The sequence below is a fragment of the Bombina bombina genome, chromosome 7, assembly GCF_027579735.1.
Source record: "Bombina bombina isolate aBomBom1 chromosome 7, aBomBom1.pri, whole genome shotgun sequence".
NCBI classification, from domain to species: domain Eukaryota; kingdom Metazoa; phylum Chordata; class Amphibia; order Anura; family Bombinatoridae; genus Bombina; species Bombina bombina.
The window spans coordinates 617,820,384-617,840,577 of NC_069505.1; the positions used below are offsets into that span (position 1 = coordinate 617,820,384).

At 39.8% G+C, this 20,194-nt stretch overlaps 1 protein-coding gene across 1 annotated transcript; it reads left to right on the forward strand.

Moving 5' to 3' along the window:
- The first annotated feature begins 4,184 nt into the window (after positions 1 to 4,184).
- LOC128636732 (olfactory receptor 1G1-like) lies at positions 4,185 to 5,168 on the forward strand. Its single transcript, XM_053689716.1, has one exon. It carries the CDS (start codon positions 4,185 to 4,187, stop codon positions 5,166 to 5,168), a length of 984 nt encoding a protein of 327 aa, XP_053545691.1.
- The last annotated feature ends 15,026 nt before the right edge of the window (positions 5,169 to 20,194 follow it).

The following is a 20,194-nucleotide window of genomic DNA, read 5'->3' on the forward strand; positions in this document are numbered from 1 at the left end:
CGCTCCATAAACCGCCGCTACTTACATTATCCTTATGTACCCCTAATCTGCTGCCCCTAACACCGCCGACCCCTATATTATATTTATTAACCCCTAATCTGCCCCCCTCAACGTCGCCTCCACCTGCCTACACTTATTAACCCCTAATCTGCCGAGCGGACCTGAGCGCTACTATAATAAAGTTATTAACCCCTAATCCGCATCACTAACCCTATAATAAATAGTATTAACCCCTAATCTGCCCTCCCTAACATCGCCGACACCTACCTTCAATTATTAACCCCTAATCTGCCGACCGGAGCTCACCGCTATTCTAATAAAGTTATTAACCCCTAATCCGCATCACTAACCCTATAATAAATAGTATTAACCCCTAATCTGCCCTCCCTAACATCGCCGACACCTAACTTCAATTATTAACCCCTAATCTGCCGACCGGAGCTCACCGCTATTCTAATAAATGGATTAACCCCTAAAGCTAAGTCTAACCCTAACACTAACACCCCCCTAACTTAAATATAATTTTAATCTAACGAAATAAATTAACTCTTATTAAATAAATTATTCCTATTTAAAGCTAAATACTTACCTGTAAAATAAATCCTAATATAGCTACAATATAAATTATAATTACATTGTAGCTATTTTAGGATTAATATTTATTTTACAGGCAACTTTGTAATTATTTTAACCAGGTACAATAGCTATTAAATAGTTAAGAACTATTTAATAGTTACCTAGTTAAAATAATAACAAAATTACCTGTAAAATAAATCCTAACCTAAGTTACAATTAAACCTAACACTATACTATCATTAAATTAATTAAATAAAATACCTACAATTACCTACAATTAAACCTAACACTACACTATCAATAAATTAATTAAATACAATTCCTACAAATAACTACAATGAAATAAACTATCTAAAGTACAAAAAATAAAAAAGAACTAAGTTACAAAAAATAAAAAAATATTTACAAACATAAGAAAAATATTACAACAATTTTAAACTAATTACACCTACTCTAAGCCCCCTAATAAAATAACAAAGACCCCCAAAATAACAAAATGCCCTACCCTATTCTAAATTACTACATTTCAAAGCTCTTTTACCTTACCAGCCCTGAACAGGGCCCTTTGCGGGGCATGCCCCAAGAAGTTCAGCTCTTTTGCCTGTAAAAAAAAACATACAATACCCCCCCCAACATTACAACCCACCACCCACATACCCCTAATCTAACCCAAACCCCCCTTAAATAAACCTAACACTAAGCCCCTGAAGATCTTCCTACCTTGTCTTCACCCTACCAGGTTCACCGATCCGTCCTGAAGAGCTCCTCCGATGTCCTGATCCAAGCCCAAGCGGGGGGCTGAAGAGGTCCATGATCCGGCTGAAGTCTTCATCCAAGCGGGAGCTGAAGAGGTCCATGATCCGGATGAAGTCTTCATCCAAGCGGGAGCTGAAGAGGTCCATGATCCGGATGAAGTCTTCTATCAACGGCATCTTCAATCTTCTTTCTTCCGGATCCATCTTGCAGACCTCCGACGCAGAACATCCTCTTCTCCCGGAAGGAATATTCTGATTGGCTGATGGAATCAGCCAATCAGAATCAAGTTCAATCCGATTGGCTGATCCAATCAGCCAATCAGATTGAGCTCGCATTCTATTGGCTGATCGGAACAGCCAATAGAATGCGAGCTCAATCTGATTGGCTGATTGGATCAGCCAATCGGATTGAACTTGATTCTGATTGGCTGATTCCATCAGCCAATCAGAATATTCCTACCTTAATTCCGATTGGCTGATAGAATCCTATCAGCCAATCGGAATTCGAGGGACGCCATCTTGGATGACGTCCCTTAAAGGAACCGTCATTCTTCAGTTGGACGTCGCCGGAAGAAGATGGGTCCGCGGTGGAGGTCTTCAGGATGGAGCCGGTCGTCATCGGATGAAGATAGAAGATGCCGCTTGGATCAAGATGGTTGCCGGTCCAGATCGCCTCTTCTTCCCGGATAGGATGAAGACTTTGGAGCTTCTTCTGGACCTCTTCAGCCACCGGATGATGGATGTCTAGCCCCCGCTTGGGTTGGATGAAGATTTTGGAGCCAGGACGGATCGGTGATACCTGGTGAGGTGAAGACAAGGTAGGATGATCTTCAGGGGCTTAGTGTTAGGTTTATTTAAGGGGGGTTTGGGTTAGATTAGGGGTATGTGGGTGGTGGGTTGTAATGTTGGGGGGGGGGGTATTGTATGTTTTTTTTTACAGGTAAAAGAGCTGAACTTCTTGGGGCATGCCCCGCAAAGGGCCCTGTTCAGGGCTGGTAAGGTAAAAGAGCTTTTAACTTTAGTAATTTAGAATAGGGTAGGGCATTTTTTATTTTGGGGGGCTTTGTTGTTTTATTAGGGGGCTTAGAGTAGGTGTAATTAGTTTAAAATTGTTGTAATATTTTTCTTATGTTTGTAGATATTTTTTATTTTTTGTAACTTAGTTCTTTTTTATTTTTTGTACTTTAGATAGTTTATTTCATTGTAGTTATTTGTAGGAATTGAATTTAATTAATTTATTGATAGTGTAGTGTTAGGTTTAATTGTAGGTAATTGTAGGTATTTTATTTAATTAATTTAATGATAGTATAGTGTTAGGTTTAATTGTAACTTAGGTTAGGATTTATTTTACAGGTAATTTTGTACTTATTTTAACTAGGTAACTATTAAATAGTTCTTAACTATTTAATAGCTATTGTACCTGGTTAAAATAATTACAAAGTTGCCTGTAAAATAAATATTAATCCTACAATAGCTACAATGTAATTATAATTTATATTGTAGCTATATTAGGATTTATTTTACAGGTAAGTATTTAGCTTTAAATAGGAATAATTTATTTAATAAGAGTTAATTTATTTCGTTAGAATAAAATTATATTTAAATTAGGGGGGTGTTAGTGTTAGGGTTAGACTTAGCTTTAGGGGTTAATCCATTTATTAGAATAGCGGTGAGCTCCGGTCGGCAGATTGGGGGTTAATAATTGAAGTTAGGTGTCGGCGATGTTAGGGAGGGCAGATTAGGGGTTAATACTATTTATTATAGGGTTAGTGAGGCGGATTAGGGGTTAATAACTTTATTATAGTAGCGCTCAGGTCCGCTCGGCAGATTAGGGGTTAATAAGTGTAGGCAGGTGGAGGCGACGTTGAGGGGGGCAGATTAGGGGTTAATAAATATAATATAGGGGTCGGCGGTGTTAGGGGCAGCAGATTAGGGGTACATAGCTATAATGTAGGTGGCGGCGCTTTGCGGTCGGCAGATTAGGGGTTAATTATTGTAGGTAGCTGGCGGCGACGGTGTGGGGGGCAGATTAGGGGTTAATAAATATAATACAGGGTTCGGCGGTGTTAGGGGGAGCAGATTAGGGGTACATAAGGATAACGTAGGTGGCGGTCGGCAGATTAGGGGTTAAAAAAATGTATTCGAGTGTCGGCGATGTGGGGGGACCTCGGTTTAGGGGTACATAGGTAGTTTATGGGTGTTAGTGTACTTTAGAGTACAGTAGTTAAGAGCTTTAGAAACCGGCGTTAGCCCAGAAAGATCTTAACTACTGACTTTTTTCCTGCGGCTGGAGTTTTGTCGTTAGATGTCTAACGCTCACTTCAGAAACGACTCTAAATACCGGAGTTAGAAAGATCCCATTGAAAAGATAGGATACGCAATTGACGTAAGGGGATCTGCGGTATGGAAAAGTCGCGGCTGAAAAGTGAGCGTTAGACCCTATTTTGAGTGACTCAAAATACCGGCAGTAGCCTAAAACCAGCGTTAGGAGCCTCTAACGCTGGTTTTCACGGCTACCGCCAAACTCCAAATCTAGGTCTAAGATTTTAATTCACTTTTCAGTAAATATACTGGGACTTATTTTGTAAAAAAAATCATGTTTAATTTACACAAGGTCCAAATGATCTTAATACTGATGTTAGTAAGAAAACGGGTAAAATAAAATAATTTTAGAACCCACAGGTATCAATATTAAATAATAATTAATGAACAGTACAACAAAATATCCATACTATCAACGGATCATTTCTTTTTGTTCTACAAACTTAATAAACCAATAAAGATTCAGAACAAAAGTAATAGTAATATTTAAATAATTCTTCAGGACAGCATGAAAAAATAAATAACATCTCTATGACAAATAACAATTTATTTCTCCCTTTTATCAAAGGAAATATCCCAAGTGCGATTGGAAAATGCAACACATCACTAACAGAGTTCTTCCTAGTGTCATTTTTTGCTTCCACAAACAACCAAGCTGTAGTATGTACAGGAGTTTTTATCATGTATCTGCTGGCTGTGCTTGGTAACCTAATGATTACTGCAGCTGTGTGCCTGGTGTCTCAACTTCACACACCAATGTATTTCTTCCTGTGCAATCTGTCAGTTGAAGACATTGTGTACGTCTCTACGGTTTTACCAAAACTACTGGTCACCACTGTCACCGGAGATACCAGCATTTCTTTCACAAGCTGTTTTGTACAGATGTTTTTATTTGGATTATGTGTTGTTGTAGAATTTTTATTATTGGCTTCCATGGCTTATGACCGCTATGTGGCTATATGTATTCCTCTGCATTATTTACTCATCATGAACAAAATGGTGGTTCTCCTTTTAGCCAGTACCTCTTGGTTCCTTGCAGCCTTTATGTCATTATTTTTTACTTTGATGGTGGCTAATTTGACATTCTGTGACGTACAAGACATTAACCATTTCTTTTGTGATCCCCAAACTGTGCTAAAGATCTCTTGCAGTGACACCACAAACATTTTAATTGTTACAAGTATTGGTGGTGTGTTATTCGGATTTTGTCCTTTTATACTCATCATAACCTCCTACATCTTCATAATATCAACCATCCTAAAGATTCAGACCTCAGCTGGAAGAAGTAAGACGTTCTCCAGCTGTTCCTCACATCTCACAGTTGTCATTTTATTTTATGGGACCTCTCTAAGCATGAACATGAAACCAAAGTCTGAAAACTCAAAAAAACTAGACATCATTCTCTCGTTAATTTATATTGCTGTGGTTCCAGTGTTAAATCCACTAGTCTATAGTTTAAGAAATAGAGAGGTTATGAAAGCTATTGAAAAGTCTTTCAAAACACTGTTTAAATAAAAGAATAATACTGGAAGTAAGACATAGGGGGATATTTATCAAAGCCTCAACTGTGTTGCATTCGACGGCATCAATACGCTCGCCTAACATCGCCTAACATTGCGGCCGCGTATCTCAATACGCTCTCCATATTTATAAAAAAAGCCGGCAAAAAGACGCGCACCAAGTACGGGGTGATGAGCATCGGACTGTTGTTAACTAGCAGTCATCGATCTCGTATCTATTTGGCTTTTTACCAACTTTATTTATACCCTGTCACTAAACGCTGCCACTATACTAAAATATTTAACCCCTACCCCGCAGCTCCCCGACCACGCCGCAACCTAAATAAAGTTATTAACCCCTATCCCGCCGCTCCCCGACACCACCACAAACTAAATAAAGTTATTAACCCCTATCCCGCCGCTCCCCGACCCCGCTGCAAATTAAATAAAGTTATTAACGCCTACCCCGCAGCTCCCCGACCCCACCACAACCTAAATAAAGTTATTAACCCATATCCCGCCGCTCCCCCACACCATCACAAACTAAATAAAGTTATTAACCCCTATCCCGCCGCTCCCCGACCCCGCTGGAAATTAAATAAAGTTATTAACCCCTACCCCGCAGCTCCCCGACCCCACCACAACCTAAATAAAGTTATTAACCCCTATCCCGCCGCTCCCCGACCCCGCCACAACCTAAATAACATTATTAACCCCTATCCCGCCACTCCCCGACCCCGCCACAACCTAAATAACGTTATTAACCCCTATCCCGCTGCTCCCAGACCCCGCCGCAACCTAAATAAAGTTATTAACCTCTATCCCGCCAGCCCCTCACATCGCCATAAACTAAATTAAGCTATTAACCCCTATTAACCCCGCTAACTTTAAATTAAAATTACAACATCCCTATCTTAAAATAAATTTAAACTTACCTGTAGAATTAAAATAAACTATTTCTAAGCCTACAATAAACTACCAATGGCCCTTAAAAGGGCTCGCAACAATTACGCTGCGGAATTCCGGCGTATTTGCAGTTGAGGCTTTGATAAATATCCCCCTGAATAGAATATATATACATATATATCTATATATACTGTAACTTGGCAGTACAGCAACAAACCGGAGATTAGTGCTCGTGAAGACAGGGACTCTGCCAAGGTCCCCCATTCACAATAGTACAAACAGTCTTGTCCACAGCACTATTTTCTCAAATTACCTTTATTTTCTGTTAGGTTACAGACATAAAATAGCGACGTTTCGAGGGTTGCGACAATGAGCTCTTAAGTGGAGAAGAAAATCTAAGGGTGAAACAACATGACCTCATTTCACATTTGTTGTAGCATCTGCAAAAAACGGTAGATATTATTCTGTATCAAAACACCCCTTTCTCAACCAATACTGAACAGTATAAAGTGATGTGGGTTTTAATATTTGGCCCATTTAAACAATCACACATGCATTTAGGGTAGATAACAAGTGGAGTGTGAGGGAGATATTTGCGCTCTACTTAGTAATACCAGCGCACACAAAAGTGCACTGATTTACAAGTTAAGTGCAATGCGAACACGACTTTGAGTTCGCAGTGCAGGGAAGTTTTGTGCTTCATAGAGTGCGCTGAGCCTCGTTCTCATGCCTTGAGACACGGAACTTAAACGGACACTGAACCCAAATTTTTTCTTTCATGATTCCGATAGAGCATGACATTTTAAGCAACTTTCTAATTTACTCCTATTATCAATTTTTCTTCGTTCTCTTGCTATCTTTATTTTTAAAGCAGGAATGTAAATCTTAGCAGCCAGCCCATTTTAGGTCCAGCACCATGGATAGCGCTTGCTTATTAGAGGCTTACATTTACCCACCAATAAGCAAGCATAACCCAGGTTCTCAACCAAAAATGGTCCAGCTCCTATGCATCACATTCTTTTTAAATAAAAATAGCAAGAGAACGAAGAAAAATTGATAATAGGAGTAAATTAGAAAGTTGCTTAAAATTGCAAGCTCTATCTGAATCATGAAAGAAAATATTTGGGTTTAGTGTCCCTTTAAGGATTTTCACACACTGTTACACAAAGAGGGCACATTTAAATATCAGCAATATTGTTGTCTTCTTGGCGTGTTGTATCATTTACTTCAGTTTAGCATGTACAATTCACAAAAAGGGTGTACATTTTTGCAGTGGCTGTATTGCTCTATTTTATATTTGTTAAAAGGACAATCTAGTCAAAATTAAACTTTCTTGATACAGATAGGGCATGCAATTTTAAACAACTTTCCAACTTACTTTTATCATCAAATTTGCTTTGTCCTGTTGGTATTCTTTGTTGAAAGCTAAACCTAGGTAGACTCATATGCTAATTTCTAATCCCTTGAAGGCTACCTCTTATCTCAGTGCATTTTGACAGTTACAGCTAGAGGGCATTAGCTCATGTGTGCCATATAGATAATATTTTGATCACTTCCGTGCACTACAGCTAGACAGTGCTAGTTCATGTGTGCCATATAGATAACAATGTGCTCAGACCCGTGGAGTTATTTATCAGTCAACACTGATTGGCTAAAATGCAAGTCTGTCAAAAGTACTGAGATTAGGGGGTCGCCTACAGAGGCTTAGATACAAGGTAATCACAAAGGTAAAAAGTATATTAAGAAAGCCGTGTTGGTTATGCAAAGCTAGGGAATTGGTTATAAAGAAAATAATCTATCTTTTTAAACAATAACATTTTTGGAGTAGACCGTCCCTTTAATGCCCCTTTAACAAAGAGATAACATTTTTAATTTTAATTTTTCTACTATATTATCTTTAACATCCATAGAATGTAAGTAGTGCAATGCAGTGACCTAATCTTCCTGATTTGTTTTGCTAAGACGAATTTATGTATCTGTCTATTTTTACCATGAATCAAGTTCATAGTACTCCTCTCCTCGTGTACCCAGTGTAATAATATCTTTCTGCGCTTTACAAATAATTTCTAGCAAATTGATAATAAAAACATCAAATATCTTTTAAAAAAACTTTAATTTGTATAATAAATAGAATTATTTGGAGGTTTGTGAGCTTTCCTATAAAGTTGTGTGAAAAAATCTTATAAAACATTTGACAGCGATTAATATTTAGGGTTGAGGGTTGAGATGCTTTTTAACTTTTATGGTACCATAAGGCACAATGTACTAAGCATAGGATGCTGTTTTTAAGCCCTTGCAGGGAATGCTCACTCATGCAATCCTGCTTTCTGCAATGTACAACCACTGGTTACTACCCTTCTAGGGGGTGGCGATAAAACACCCTGATCATGTTCATTCATGGTGATTAAATGGCCCTGGGAAGGTCCTTGTGCGATTGTACATGCGGGTAGCAGAGGTACTTTGTCCGCCCACCTTTTAATACATGTGGCCCATAGACTCATTTGAAAATGTCTCACCACATGCAAGACATTGTGACTCATGTGCGCACACCAATAATATTAATCTTATATAAAGGTAGGTCAGGCTTTCAGGCCACACAACAATAACCAATAAGGGTAACCCAAACAGACCTTGATACTTGATGACCAAATCATTGTTGTATTACTGGTGGTTGATTGGTGGAGCTTTGGGTTAACATTTGCTGCAAAATAAACGAATGTTACATAAAAATAAGTCTGGCGAAAGGTTTTATATAATTATTTTTACAAAAATACCAAAAATGTGTCTCTCTTGCTGTACTCTAGTAGACCGCACATGGCTTTATTGTACATTTTGTAAGCGCTACATAAATATTGAAAAACTATTTTTTTCCTTTATTTTTATTTTTTTAATAAAATAATGTTTATGTTCTACACCAAATGCCAAGGGATGATGCATATTATACGAGAAAATAATCTTGCAGAAGGAACCTTTTTTACAATCATCATCCAAAATGGAGTAAATATTGAAAAAATAAAGATAGTTGTTTTTAACTGCTTTATACAGAAATACTCATACATACACATTAAACATATTTTTTTTTATCAACTGTTCATTATTCTCATATCACACAAACATTACAATTCAATAAATATTTGTAGTATTAACTTCATCATAACCATTTTTATGCATTACTGGATTATTAAATAAATACACATTTAAAAAAAAACTATATATCCTCTAAATAACCATAAAAAAACATATGATCCTGTAAGGAAAAGTCTATAGCAGGTCAATGACAGAGAACTGTGAAGAAGCTGACATATTTGAAGTAGCTCTATAGGTTCATTTATGGAATAAATGCATTAATAGACAATTAAGAACCTACGGTCTTAGGACTCCATTTATCATGTGTATACAAGGTTCACTGTAATGAGGCTCCCGGCTTGAGTGTGGCCAATTGTGCATGAGTAGGGGCTGTCAATCTCCATCGGATCAGACTGCAGTTACTTAACTAGCATTTCAGGTTCATGCCACTGGGGCTCCGAAGCTGCATTCAAAGCTTATTAAAATAAGCCCATAGAATCAAAGAAGACTTTTTGGAAACTTAAAGTTTCAGGGTGTGTGATGAGAGTGGGAGTGTGATGTCTCCGGATGGGGGTGTGGCCTACAGCCATTACAGTCTGTTGCAGTTATTAAGTCTGATGTGTTGTGCAGTCTGTATACTTCTATGCTCTGCAATACAATAGCGTTGTACCGTCTATGCTGTGTCCTGCATCTCATGACATGGTGTCAGAAGTACTTTCCTGCGCTTCTGTTTCCTAATTAATGACGATGTTGACATTTACTCCACCTGAGCCTTTTGATTTCTCTCAGCCTGCAGCTTGGCCCACATGGCGTCAGCGGTTTCAATGCTTCAGGATTTCTTCCAAGCTAGACAAGGAGAGTGGTGAAGTACAAGTTAATTCTCTTTTATACTCTATGGGGAAGGATGTGAAGCCAGTGTTTAATGCCTTTACATTCCAAGAAGGGGAAGAGTTTGACTTTGAAATAGTCATGAACAAACTCAATGCTCACTTTGTACTAAAACGTAATGTGATTCATAAGGAGGGCCTGTTTACATAAACGCGCCCAGCATGTGGGAGAACCTGTGGAGTCATTTGGAGTTTCTAAAGAAGAGCAAATCAGAGACAGAATAGTTATAGGAATTGCAGATGCTGAAGTCTCACTGAAGCTACAGTTGGAGGCTGATTTAACATTAGATGGGGCTATTAGGATGGCCCGTCAGAGTGAACTGGTGAAAAAGCAAAGTGCTGACATGAGGTCTGAGAGTATTGTGGATGAAGTGCAGCAGTTCAGGAGAGCTGCAGGTGAAAGGCAAAGTGTGAGTGGTAGACCAAGGGCAACAGATAGGCCCAGAAGTGGATGGATGCAGCAGGCTCGTTGCACGCGGTGTAATCGTACCCATGATCAAAATGTCTTATGCCCCACTAAAGATAAAAGATGTAGAAAGTGTAACCGAATGGGCTATTTTGAAGTGGTGTGTAAAACTGAGTCCATTAAGGAGATGCAGGTGGATAGCGACCAGGAGGCTCAAGAAGTGTCTTTTGTATGGTCTGTTGTCGAACGGTCTGGTTCAGACGAAGATTGGCGGGTTACCCTTACTGTGATGGGAGCCAAGGTTGCCTTCAAGATTGACACAGGAGCAGACATCACTGTTATGTTCCTTGCAGCTTCATAAAACTGCCTCGACAGCTGCAGCTGGCAAAAGTTACAATGAAAGTTCATAGTCCTGGAGGCTGCATCGATTGTGCGGGGAACTTTCTTGCTAGCTGTGAGTACAAACAGATGAAATTCACCATGTGGGTACATGTAATTAGAGTTCAGTGTGTTAACAACCTATTGAGCAGAAAAGCAACCTGTGGTTTGGGTCTCGTCACCAGAGTAACTGCTAAATTGCAATCCAGTCCGAATATCACATAAAGTTGATGCAGTCCCATACAGTATTACAACTCTTTGTAGAATTCCATTCCCGCTCATGCCTCAAGTGGAGAAGGAACTTCTGTGTATGAAGAATATAGTAGTTATTGAAGAGGTTGTCGAATCAACTGACGGTGTGCCCCGATTGTGCCCGTTGCGACGAAGAACAGGAAGGTACGCATCTGCGTAGACTTGAAACGGCTGAATGACCCAGTAAAAAGAGAGAGATATGTGCTGCCAACGCATGAAGACATACCTCCGAAACTTTATGGGGCAAAGTTCTTCTCACACTGGATGCTTCTAGAGGCTTCTGGCTGATACCTCTAGACCCAAAGTGCCGCAAACTGACTACCTTCATTACACCGGTAGGTCGGTTTTGTTTCTGCAGACTCCCCATTGGGATATCCTCTGCTCCTGAAATCTTTCAAAGAGAGATGAGTTCCCTCCTAAGGGACCACGAGGACACGGCAGTCGTCATGGATGATATTTTAGCATATGGGTCTACACTGGAAGAACATGATCAGCGATTGAGCTGTGTGCTGCAAACGTTTAGAGAGTCTGGACTGAAATTAAATAAAGAAAAATGCCATTTTAGAAAATCTGAGTTATGTTATTTTGGGAATATCATCAATGGAGATGGTATCAAGCCAGACCCTGATAAAATCCTTGCTATTGAACAGATAAAAAGTCCTTCTGATGTACATGAGCTGAGAAAAATATTGGGCCTTGTGAATTATGTGGGCAGGTTCCTACCAGATTTATCCACAGTACTACCGATTCTTCTACGACAGAAAACACTCTCGGCTAGATTTAGAGTTTTGCGGCCAAAGGGGTGCGTTAGCTACGCGTGTTTTTTTTTTCCCGCACCTTTTAAATAACGCTGGTATTTAGAGTTCTCTGAAGGGCTGCGTTAGGCTCCAAAAAGGGAGCGTAGATCATAATTTACCGCCACTTCAACTCTCAATACCAGCGTTGCTTACGGTAGCGGCCAGCTTGAAAACGTGCTCGTGCACGATTCCCCCATAGGAAACAATGGGGAAGTTTGAGCTGAAAAAAAACCTTACACCTGCAAAAAAGCAGCGTTCAGCTCCTAACGCAGCCCCATTGTTTCCTATGGGGAAACACTTTCTAAGTCTGCACCTAACACCCTAACATGTACCCCGAGCCTAAACACCCCTAACCTTACACTTATTAACCTCTAATCTGCCGCCCCCGCTATCGCTGACCCCTGCATATTATTATTAACCCCTAATCTGCTGCTCCGTACACCGCCGCAACCTACATTATCCCTATGAGCCCCTAATCTGCTGCCCCCAACGTCGCCGACACCTACATAATATTTATTAACCCCTAATCTGCCCCCCCAATGTCGCTGCTACCTTACCTACACTTATTAACCCCTAATTTTCCAACCGGACCTCGCCGCCACTATAATAAATGTATGAACCCCTAAACCGCCTCACTCCCGCCTCGCAAACCCTATAATACATTTTATTAACCCCTAATCTGCCCTCACTAACATCGGCAACACCTAACTTCAAGTATTAACCCCTAATCTGCCGACCGGACCTCACCGCTACTATAATAAATATATTAACCCCTAAAGCTAAGTCTAACCCTAACCCTAACACCCCCCTAAGTTAAATATAATTTTAATCTAACGAAATAAATTAATTCTTATTAAATAAATTAATCCTATTTAAAGCTAAATACTTACCTGTAAAATAAACCCTAATATAGCTACAATATAACGAATAATTATATTGTAGCTATTTTAGGATTTATATTTTTTTTACAGGCAACTTTGTATTTATTTTAACTAGGTACAATAGCTATTAAATAGTTATTAACTATTTAATAGCTACCTAGTTAAAATAATTACAAAATTACCTGTAAAATAAATCCTAACCTAAGTTACAATTAAACCTAACACTACACTATCAATAAATTAATTAAATAAACTACCTACAATTACCTACAATTAAATCAACTAAACTAAATTACAAAAAAAAAAACACTAAATTACAAAAAATAAAAAAAGATTACAAGAATTTTAAACTAATTACACCTACTCTAAGCCCCCTAAAAAAATAACAAAGCATCCCAAAATAAAAAAATGCCCTACCCTATTCTAAAATAAAAAGTTAACAGCTCTATTACCTTACCAGCCCTTAAAAGGGCCTTTTGCGGGGCATGCTCCAAAGAAATCAGCTCTTTTGCCTGTAAAAAAAAACATACAATACCCCCCCAACATTACAACCCACCACCCGCATACCCCTAATCTAACCCACCCAAACCCTCCTTAAAAAACCTAACACTAAGCCCCTGAAGATCTCCCTACCTTGTATTCACCCAGCCGGGTATCACAGATCCGTCCAGAAGAGGGTCCGAAGTCTTCATCCTATCCGGCAAGAAGGGGTCCAGAAGAGGGTCCGAAGTCTTCATCCTATCCGGCAAGAAGAGGTCCTCCAGAGGGTCCAAAGTCTTCATCCAGGCGGCATCTTCTATCTTCTTCCATCCGGAGCGGGTCCATCTTGAAGCAGCCGACGCGGAGCCATCCTTCCTCACCGACGTCCTAAGTCCGAATGAAGGTTCCTTTAAATGACGTCATCCAAGATGGCGTCCCTTGAATTCCGATTGGCTGATAGGATTCTATCAGCCAATCGGAATTAAGGTAGGAAAAATCTGATTGGCTGATTGGATCAGCCAATCAGATTGAGCTCGCATTCTATTGGCTGTTCCGATCAGCCAATAGAATGCGAGCTCAATTTGATTGGCTGATTGGATCAGCCAATCAGATTGACCTTGAATCTGATTGGCTGATTCAATCAGCCAATCAAATTTTTCCTACCTTAATTCCGATTGGCTGATAGAATCCTATCAGCCAATCGGAATTCGAGGGATGCCATCTTGGATGACGTCATTTAAAGGAACCTTCATTCGGACTTAGGACGTTGGTGAGGAAGGATGGCTCCACATCGGCTGCTTCAAGATGGACCCGCTCCGCTCCGGATGGAAGAAGATAGAAGATGACGCCTGGATGAAGACTTTGGACCCTCTGGAGGACCTCTTCTTGCTGGATAGAATGAAGACTTCGGTCCCTCTTCTGGACGGATCGGTGATACCTGGCTGGGTGAATACAAGGTAGGGAGATCTTCAGGGGCTTAGTGTTAGGTTTTTTAAGGGGAGTTTGGGTGGGTTAGATTAGGGGTATGTGGGTGGTGGGTTGTAATGTTGGGGGGGGTATTGTATGTTTTTTTTTACAGGCAAAAGAGCTGATTTCTTTGGAGCATGCCCAGCAAAAGGCCCTTTTAAGGGCTGGTAAGGTAAAAGAGCTGTTAACTTTTTATTTTAGAATAGGGTAGGGCATTTTTTTTATTTTGAGGGGCTTTGTTATTTTTTTAGGGGGCTTAGAGTAGGTGTAATTAGTTTAAAATTCTTGTAATCTTTTTTTATTTTTTGTAATTTAGTGTTTGGTTTTTTTTGTAATTTAGTTTAGTTGATTTAATTGTAGGTAATTGTAGGTAGTTTATTTAATTAATGTATTGATAGTGTAGTGTTAGGTTTAATTGTAACTTAGGTTAGGATTTATTTTACAGGTAATTTTGTAATTATGTTAACTAGGTAGCTATTAAATAGTGAATAACTATTTAATAGCTATTGTACCTAGTTAAAATAAATACAAAGTTGTCTGTAAAATAAATATAAATCCTAAAATAGCTACAATATAATTATTCGTTATATTGTAGCTATATTAGGGTTTATTTACAGGTAAGTATTTAGCTTTAACTAGGATTAATTTATTTAATAAGAATTAATTTATTTCGTTAGATTAAAATTATATTTAACTTAGGGGGGTGTTAGGGTTAGGGTTAGACTTAGCTTTAGGGGTTAATACATTTATTATAGTAGCGGTGAGGTCCTGTCGGCAGATTAGGGGTTAATAAGTGTAGGTAAGGTAGTGGCGACATGGGGGGGGCAGATTAGGGGTTAATAAATATTATGTAGGTGTCGGCGATGTTAGGGGCAGCAGATTAGGGGTACATAGGGATAATGTAGGTGGCGGCGGTGTGCGGTCGGCAGATTAGGGGTTAAAAAAATATATTATAGTGGCGGCGATGTGGGGGGACCTCGGTTTAGGGGTACATAGGTAGTTTATGGGTGTTAGTGTACTTTAGAGCACAGTAGTTAAGAGCTTTATAAACCGGCGTTAGCCCATAAAGCTCTTAACTCCTGACTTTTTTCTGCGGCTGGAGTCTTGTCGTTAGAGTTCTAATGCTCACTTGGCATAAGGGGATCTGCGGTATGGAAAAGTTGCGGCTGGAAAGTGAGCGTTAGACCCTTTCCTGACTGACTCTAAATACCAGCGGACGGTAAAAACCAGCGTTAGGAGCCCTTAACGCTGGTTTTGGCGGCTACCGCAGAACTCTAAATCTAGGCGTCTGTGAGGCCCTTGCAGGAGCTGAATGTGGGCCTGAATGTTAGAGTTAAACTGGATGATGAGAAGAAATAGAAGATGCCAGCCACAGTAATAGGACGCTCTCCAGAATCAAGGTCTTATGTGGTCCTTACTGAAGGAGGGACAGTCACACATCGAAAAAGAAGACTTCTTCAGCCAGTACCTGAGAGTTTGGGACTGGATGCTTCAGAGCCACAGTGGGATGGGATCCCGGTGGGATCCCCTGTTTTAAGAAGGGTGAATTCCCCACAGCAAGACCACAGTGGAGATACTTATGTGATTTTAGCAGACTCTCAATCACCTTCTTCTGTATCAGAGGATAGTTCATGTAAAATGATGACAAGTGGAAGAGTGGTGAAACTTTCAGCCCGCTATGAGGATTAACACTGTAGTTAGAGCAGTGACCACAAGATTGGGCATAATAATCCCATGGTCACTGTAGACTAGGGTAGTCTACCCTGATGTCCAAGACAGGATTGTATTTCTTGTTGTTCATATATATTCTCTTATACCTTGTTATTTGTTGTACTCTTAAAAAAATGTATGCTTTATTCTTTAAAAAAAGGGAAATTGTGATGAGAGTGGGAGTGTGACATCACCGGATGGGGGAGTGGCCTATAGTCATTATAGTCTATGTCGTTGTTACTAAGTCTGATGTGTTGTGCAGTCTGTGTACTTTTATGCTCTGCAATAAAATAGTGTTGTATCTTCTATGCAGTGTCCTGCATCTCATGACAGGGTGTATCACTCTAAAGAAAGACCTTAACACATTTTCATCATCTGAATAAACTGTTTGCTATCTGTTCCTCTGATGAGTCTGATGAGGACATGTAACCAAGTGGGTATTAAAGGCATGTATGTAACTTACTGCTGCAAGGTCAGGGGTTTGAAGCTGGCATGTGCTACTGCAGGATCAAGTGTCTGGTGTGAGAATATAACAAACTGCTATAATAACAGGGTTTGACCTGGGCATGTAACTGACTGCTACAAGGTCACAGGTTTGGTGTGGGAATGTAACTGACTGCTACAAGATCACAGGTCTAGTATGGGAATGTAACTGACTGCTACAAGATCACAGGTTTGGTGTGGGAATGTAAATGACTACTACAGGATCAGTGACTACTGTGGGCATGTAACTAACTGCTCTAAGATCAGTGGTCTCATGTGGACATGTAACTAACTAGTAAAGGATCAGGGGTCTGGTGTGATCATGTAACTAACTGCTATAAGATCAGGGATCTGATGTGGGCATGTACCTAACTCCTATAAGATCATTTGTCAGATGTGGGCATGTAACTGACTGCTACCGGATCAGGATCAGGATCTGATAATAACATGTAAATAACTGCTACATGATAAAGATCTGATATTAATATGTAACTAACTGCTACAGAATCAGGATGTGACACTGACATGTAACTAACTGCTACAGGATCAGGGACTGATGTTGACATGTAACTAACTGCTACAGGATCAGGATCTGATACTGACATGTAACTAACTGCTACAGTATCAGGGACTGATACTGACATGATACTAACTGCTACAGGATCAGGATCTGATACTGACATGTAACTAACTGCTACAGGATCAGGATCTGATACTGACATGATACTAACTGCTACAGGATCAGGATATGATACTGACATGTAACTAACTGCTACAGGATCAGGATATGATACTGACATGTAACTAACTGCTACAGGATCAGGATCTGATACTGACATGTAACTAATTGCTACAAGATCAGGATGGATCTGATACTGACATGTAACTAATTGCTACAGGGTCAGGATCTGATACTGACATGTAACTAATTGCTACAAGATCAGGATCTGATACTGACATGTAACTAATTGCTACAAGATCAGGATCTGATACTGACATGTAACTAACTGCTACAGGATCAGGATATGATACTGACATATAACTAACTGCTACAGGATCAGGATCTGATACTGACATGTAACTAACTGCTACAGGATCAGGATCTGATACTGACATGTAAATAACTGCTACAGGATCAGGATATGATACTGACATGTAACTAACTGCTACAGGATCAGGATCTGATACTGACATGTAACTAATTGCTACAAGATCAGGATCTGATACTGACATGTAACTAACTGCTACAGGATCAGGATCTGATACTGACATGTAACTAATTGCTACAAGATCAGGATCTGATACTGACATGTAACTAATTGCTACAAGATCAGGATCTGATACTGACATGTAACTAACTGCTACAGGATCAGGATATGATACTGACATATAACTAACTGCTACAGGATCAGGATCTGATACTGACATGTAACTAACTGCTACAGGATCAGGATCTGATACTGACATGTAACTAACTGCTACAGGATCAGGATCTGATACTGACATGTAACTAACTGCTACAGGATAAGGATCTGATACTGACATGTAACTAACTGCTACAGGATAAGAATCTGATATTGACATGTAACTAACTTCTACAGGATCAGGATCTGATACTGACATGTAACTAACTGCTACAGGATCAGGGACTGACACTGACGTGTAACTAACTGCTACAGGATCAGGATCTGATACTGACATGTAACTAACTGCTACAGGATAAGGATCTGTTACTGACATGTAACTAACTGCTACAGGATCAGGGACTGATACTGACATGTAACTAACTGCTAAAGGATAAGGATCTGATACTGACATGTAACTAATTGCTACAGGATCAGGATCTGATACTGACATGTAACTAACTGCTACAGGATCAGGATCTGATACTGACATGTAACTAACTGCTACAGGATCAGGGACTGACACTGACGTGTAACTAACTGCTACAGGATCAGGATCTGATACTGACATGTAACTAACTGCTACAGGATCAGGATCTGATACTGACATGTAACTAACTGCTACAGGATCAGGATCTGATACTGACATGTAACTAACTGCTACGGGATAAGGATCTGACACTGACATGTAACTAACTGCTACGGGATAAGGATCTGATACTGACATGTAACTAACTGCTACAGGATCAGGATCTGATACTGACATGTAAATAACTTCTACAGGATCAGGATCTGATACTGACATGCAACTAACTGCTACAGGATAAGGATCTGTTACTGACATGTAACTAACTGCTACAGGATCAGGGACTGATACTGACATGTAACTAACTGCTAAAGGATAAGGATCTGATACTGACATGTAACTAACTGCTATAGGATCAGGGACTGATACTGACATGTAACTAACTGCTACAGGATCAGGGTCTGATACTGACATGTAACTAACTGCTACAGGATCAGGGACTGATACTGACATGTAACTAACTGCTAAAGGATAAGGATCTGATACTGACATGTAACTAATTGCTACAGGATCAGGATCTGATACTGACATGTAACTAACTGCTACAGGATCAGGGACTGACACTGACGTGTAACTAACTGCTACAGGATAAGGATCTGATACTGACATGTAACTAACTGCTACAGGATCAGAATCTGATACTGACATGTAACTAACTGCTACAGGATCAGGGACTGATACTGACATGTAACTAACTGCTACAGGATCAGGATCTGATACTGACATGTAACTAATTGCTACAGGATCAGGATCTGATACTGACATGTAACTAACTGCTACAGGATCAGGGACTGACACTGACGTGTAACTAACTGCTACAGGATAAGGATCTGATACTGACATGTAACTAACTGCTACAGGATCAGGATCTGATACTGACATGTAACTAACTGCTACAGGATCAGGGACTGATACTGACATGTAACTAACTGCTACAGGATCAGGATCTGATACTGACATGTAACTAACTGCTACAGGATCAGGATCTGATACTGACATGTAAATAACTTCTACAGGATCAGGATCTGATACTGACATGCAACTAACTGCTACAGGATAAGGATCTGTTACTGACATGTAACTAACTGCTACAGTATCAGGGACTGATACTGACATGTAACTAACTGCTAAAGGATAAGGATCTGATACTGACATGTAACAAGCTGCTACAGGATCTGATACTGACATGTAACTAACTGCTACAGGATCAGGGACTGATACTGACATGTAACTAACTGCTACAGGATCAGGGACTGATACTGACATGTAACTAACTGCTACAGGATTAGGATCTGATACTGACATGTAACTAACTGCTATAGGATCAGGGACTGATACTGACATGTAACTAACTGCTACAGGATCAGGATCTGATACTGACATGTAACTGACTGCTACAGGATCAGGATCTGATACTGACATGTAACTGACTGCTACAGGATCAGGATCTGATACTGACATGTAACTAACTGCTACAGGATCAGGATCTGATACTGACATGTAACTAACTGCTACAGGATCAGGATCTGATACTGACATGTAACTAACTGCTACAGGATCAGGATCTGATACTGACATGTAACTAACTGCTACAGGATAAGGATCTGATACTGACATGTAACTAACTGCTACAGAATCAGGATCTGATACTGACATGTAACTAACTGCTACAGGATCAGGATCTGATACTGACATGTAACTAACTGCTACAGGATCAGGGACTGAAACTGACATGTAACTAACTGCTACAGGATCAGGATCTGATACTGATATGTAACTAACTGCTACAGGATCAGGATCTGATACTGACATGTAACTAACTGCTACAGGATAAGGATCTG

What these genes read in the sequence shown, in the direction of transcription:
- LOC128636732 (XM_053689716.1), top strand. Translation starts at nt 4,185, where the DNA reads ATGACAAATAACAATTTATTTCTCCCTTTTATCAAAGGAAATATCCCA.